The 5,145-nt window shown below is 34.7% G+C and overlaps 2 protein-coding genes across 2 annotated transcripts in view; both read right to left on the bottom strand.

Moving 5' to 3' along the window:
• Nucleotides 1–1,499: 1,499 nt before the first annotated feature.
• LOC107858232 (glycine-rich protein 5) lies at nt 1,500–1,820 on the bottom strand. Its single transcript, XM_016702921.2, has one exon. The coding sequence runs from the start codon at nt 1,818–1,820 to the stop codon at nt 1,500–1,502; it is 321 nt and encodes a 106-aa protein (XP_016558407.2).
• Nucleotides 1,821–2,571: 751 nt separating this feature from the next.
• LOC107859599 (protein PHOSPHATE STARVATION RESPONSE 3) overlaps nt 2,572–5,145 on the bottom strand; it is a 6,289-nt gene continuing 3,715 nt past the window's right edge. The window contains exons 3-6 of the mRNA XM_047407064.1: nt 4,962–5,002; nt 3,983–4,178; nt 3,260–3,362; nt 2,572–3,116 (exon numbers count right to left, since the gene is read on the bottom strand). Of these exons, the coding sequence (XP_047263020.1) occupies nt 2,928–3,116; nt 3,260–3,362; nt 3,983–4,178; nt 4,962–5,002 (529 nt within the window). The 3' untranslated portion in view covers nt 2,572–2,927. The remainder of the gene's footprint in view (nt 3,117–3,259; nt 3,363–3,982; nt 4,179–4,961; nt 5,003–5,145) is intronic.

The following is a 5,145-nucleotide window of genomic DNA, read 5'->3' as shown; positions in this document are numbered from 1 at the left end:
TGGAATACAAGCACTAAAAAAATAATTAACTGAGAATTAGAGGAATAAGGAAAGGTTAACTAGAAGGAGATGAGAGTTTCAGACATAAGAAGGATAGAAATGAGGAACAACACATAATTTGTCTAGGCATAATCAATATTTGCATAATCGTATTTATCTCTCAAACCAAACCTCTGCTTATCAACCTGGATTCCTAAGATAACCACATAACTTGATGTTGGGCTTATTTGCTAATACTGATCCAGACCCATTCACAATATAGATCTAGATGATTTTGCCGTAACTCAGTTTTTCCCTTTATACAGTTGATAGAATCTAAGGTCATAAAAGTGATTCAAATTGTGGAAATGTGGGAGATCCATGACGCAAATTCTTCCACCAGAATAGGTCAGTTGATTTTGTCCTTCAAATGAGTTGACTTTACTTTTTGTAATTCAAATGAGTTCATCTTTTAACTTTTTTTATTTAACAATCAAACTTATATCTAGAAAGCATAACTTGACGCATGAACTGACATAATTTGAGCTATTAACACAAAAATTATAAATTTACATCCTGCAAAAAAAAGTATTTGTCATGAAGGGTATAAATTAAAGATTAGCACTTATGGAGAAAATGCAAGACACTTTCCACAGTAGAACATGTATGGGGTTAGGGTCTCATTTTTACACGTTAGCCCATTTGGGATGTGCAAGGCCCATTTGGAACATGAATCTACTAAAAGTTCGTTTTAATGTCAATATTGGAATTTGGAGGGTCAATGTTTTCATGTAGTTAACCTCAATACAAGCATGTAAGCCTATGCAAGTGGCTACTCTCTATCTTTGCTAGAGTGCGTAAAAATTTTCACTTTCGTTCGGATTGGATTGACAGTTTGCTTATATGGACTTGGGCAATTTTCTCCTCATGAACTAGCTTTTAGGGTTAAGTTAGGCTCAAGTGTCATATCTTTAGATGGTATCAGAGCCAGATTCACCCCCGTTTGGGCTCCCGATCCATGCACCAGTTGAGGCCTGGATGTGAAAGGGGGTTTTAGTGTGGGTAAAAATTTTCACTTTGATTGGGGATTGGACTGACAGTTTGCTTATATGGACTTGGAGAATTCTCCCTTCATGAGTTAGTTTTTGGGTTGAGTTAGGCTCAGGTATCGTATCTTTACGATATGCTCAAGTTTCTATTGAGATTTGAAATATTTGTACAATACGTTCGTATATTTATCTTAACGCTAGAGACATTTCTGATCTACTTCAATCCCATTCAAAACAGAAGAGGAAAAACAAAAAGAGACAAAATTAAAACACAAAATTCACTAATCGTACAACCAATAATAACTGACTGACAATTTTCCAGCTATAGCTAGCATTTGAATAACATAGAGATAGTGAGAAAACAGAACGCTAATGGTTCACCTAGGTGCAATTTGAAGTTACTAGGTTATTATTTGTTGTAGTTCATAGAAACTAAAAATATACTATAGTTTAATTTTGTGGGTTTAAACTTCAAGGATGCATGTCAATTCCAGCTGTTGCATCACCTCCTTCACCTAGGTCACCTGCACCAAGTTCACCACTGATTTCATTATTAGGATTATTGCCACCATTGCCCCCAAATCCTTCATTAGTGCTAGAACCAAATCCACTTCCACTTCCACTTCCAGCTCCAACACTACCACCTCCAATAAATGGACCAAAACCACCTCCAATGCCACCACCAATAATACCTGCTCCTAAACCAAATGGAGGCCTAATTCCACCTCTAAGACCACCAAAACCGCCAAAAAAAAGGCGGTAGAGTGTGTTGGAAATATTCCTTACGCTCATCGGCTATTGTTTTTGCCTCCTTTGCGACTAGGATCCTCGCGTTTGTAGGGTAAGCAACAACACTGGTGATAATAAGAACAACAAAGAGAATCCTGCTAGCCATTTTAACTAGTTGAAGAAAAGTGGTGTAGTTAATATTGGATAATGTTTTGAGTGTGAGACTTATTGGGTTTGCAACCTCAAGTTATATAGGTGTTCGGAAATTGCTACAATAATGAAGAATTTGGAAGGTAGGAATGTCACTAACTCATGCATGTTGTGTGTAACATATTCATGTATTAGAGAGGGGGAATCAAAAAAGGCAACTACATCCTTCCAAATACATACTTTAATAAACACCATCACGACTTCATGATCAACCTAAGTCTTAACACAGCAAACAGATCAATTATAGCTTAACGTTCAATGTTTTTCCTAATTTACTTTTCGTTGAAAAGATTAACTTAAGATTTTATCATTATAACATTAACAACTTCATAATACTGTTTGCGTCCTCTTTTAAAATATTTAGATAAAATAATCACACATACTTTATCATGGTATAGATCAGAGCAGGCAAATTAAAGGTCCCTAAGTTTAAGTCTCACCAGCACTTTTGTACATATTTGCTTATCTATATCATCCATTAGAAGTGTGGCTTAAAAAGAAAAAAAAAGTCTCACCAGCACTATTAATTATCAAGAAGATTTTCCACTTACTGAGCTTGTGAAGAAAAACAATCAATCCACATGTGAAGGAGAGGTCTCCAAAATAATTAAAAACATAAAAGTTTATCTATTATACTAATTAATAACATAAAAGGAGAGGTCACACACATTTCCACAACATCATAAATTTGAAACTAAAGCAGTACATTATGAACTTATTCACTACTAGTGCCCCTTAGCCAGTCTCAGGAGGATTACAAAACTGAAATAAAGTTACAAAGTTCTAATTAACCTAGCCAGCAAGTAGCTCGGTTAGCTTGAACAAAATAAAAAGAAGCTAAAGTTTACTTCCTTGGATTAACACACAAACACAAGCACACAAAAAAGCAGTCATAGAGTAAGGATTAAAAAAGCCATTTTTCTTCTTTTTCCTGTAGGGATAAGAAGAGACCAAAGGACTTTAGCCAAGCCTGAGCTCAACAGAGATATCTGAACTGGGAGATGGCTCAACGGACATAGTGCCAGATTGCTCTAAGGACATAGTGCTATGGGAATCTTCTTCATCATCTGAAATTTCAATAATTTCGGGGACATTCTTGTTTGCCAAAGACCTAGTAGCATCTAGTACCATCTTATTCCCATTTCCATCCTGCAAAAAGCAATATAAACACTCTAATCAGTTATCAATTAGTCACACTACTCTATTATATTCATACGTCGTAATCGTTTTTCAATTTATTATGTCAACACTTAAAGGAAGTTCTAAAAGTGAATTAGGATTTCGTTAATTACTTGAACATTGAGACCATTGAACAAATCCTTGAACGAGGGGAATGGATTGCATCTTCCTTCCAATGCCATGATATTTTTCCTTTTCGCATCTTGAAAATATTTCCTGTTCAATTAAAACAAGAGAAAAAAGATCAATCTATTAAAAAAGGTTTAGTATAGACTATTGTCCTCCGTTATATGATTGGTTCATATATTCATCATAGAAGTGACTCAATATTGACTTTCCTCAGTTAACCTTGTTCAATTTAGCCACATGACATGTTTACTCACAGCACCAACCCTTCTTCCACCATCACCCAAAATTACCAACGCCTTCACCATAGTATATGTACCATCACGAAATTAATAAAATATAAATAGCTTTTACAAAGATCCCTCATTTATCTCGACTCTTTGAGAAATACTTGACATAGGCAAGGACAAAAAGGGCTTAACGAAGCCAAAGTTAGCTGACACTTATATGCACCAACCAACAGTGTATGTAAAGATCAATTTTTACTCTATCAACAGGTCACCTTCCTAATTTTCATGTCACCAATTCCACTTGTTAACGAGCTAATTAAGAAGAGGCTACCTTTATATATATAAGACGTACAGCTCGATCATAAATATAATGGAATTAATTAGTAGCTAATCTGAAAAAACAGATATGTAATTTATTAATTATAACACATCAAATTACTCCTGCTATATTTAAAAATATACTATATACTATATACTAACCATGGAGGAGAGAAATTAGGAGCGTAGAGAAGTAGGTCTGGAGAATTAGTCGGCTCTGTATAATTAGGATGTCCATCATAAAAGGGTTTGCCATTATCGTCGTAACGAAGATAATTTTCACGGGGATAATACATTTGATGATCTGCATCATATTCCATTCTAATCCTCTTACTCCCATTTCCACCTTCTGCTTCAGCTGTAAACCAATAAATAAATAACAAATGAATTTATGGTATTAATTAACTCGAAACATATATGTGTGTGAGGAAAGCAAATCAAATAAAAATGTATAAATGCACTTATAAGATTCATTAGAAACACTAATTTTGAATTATATGAACACTTTCCTTGTACTGTTTGTCTTTGTTTGGATAGTAGAATGCAACCACCACCATCGCCACATGGCAATTTGTCACACATAGTTTTAACTCTTTCAATATAAAACAAAGGGTGAAACTGGGAAACCACTCCCCCCTCATCCCCCACCCCCACCCCCCAAAAAAAGGATGAAAATGGGGAAAAGGTGAACATCAATTGTGGGAGTGGCCTTGCTAGCAATAGACTAGCTAGTAACAGGAGTTCTTAGAACCTTTTCAATTAACAAGTAACCATAAGGAGTCAGGCAAAACACAAAGGGTTAAATGAAACACAGAAAAAATTCCTCAAATGGAATTTCACTATCTTTTCTTGATTGCATCACTGTTCACTTCTTTACTTATTATTTTCTCAAAATTTGGTATGAACTTTCAACTAACTCAGCTTCTTTGGATAATAAAATCAAGCTTCAAGCTCCTCGCAATTTGAAAGAATTTTTTTTTATAAAATGAATAGCAATGAAAAGAAGTAGATTTGGTGCACCTTAACTCCTTGATATATATATATATATATACACACACAAAAAAAAAAAATCATAGAGTAAAAAATAGAAGATCAAATAATTTGAGTCATGAGATGAGAAGAATTAAGCAAACAGTGATACCTTTCATCATCTCTTCCTGCTGTTTCACGCTTCTGTACATCTGTTCATAACAAAATACTAGTTACAGAAACAGTGGAAAAAACAAGAGAAAAAAAATTGAATGTCCAAGAAAGCTTAATTTCTCTCAAATAATTACCTGAAGGTGACTCTTAACCTGATTGACGTTGAGGCCCTTCACATCCAT

The sequence above is a fragment of the Capsicum annuum genome, chromosome 2, assembly GCF_002878395.1.
Source record: "Capsicum annuum cultivar UCD-10X-F1 chromosome 2, UCD10Xv1.1, whole genome shotgun sequence".
NCBI classification, from domain to species: Eukaryota; Viridiplantae; Streptophyta; class Magnoliopsida; order Solanales; family Solanaceae; genus Capsicum; species Capsicum annuum.
This window is presented reverse-complemented; position numbering and strand designations above follow the sequence as displayed.

Excerpts from the sequence above, each read along its gene's own strand:
- LOC107858232 (XM_016702921.2), bottom strand. The coding sequence starts at position 1,820 with ATGAGCGTAAGGAATATTTCCAACACACTCTACCGCCTTTTTTTTGGC.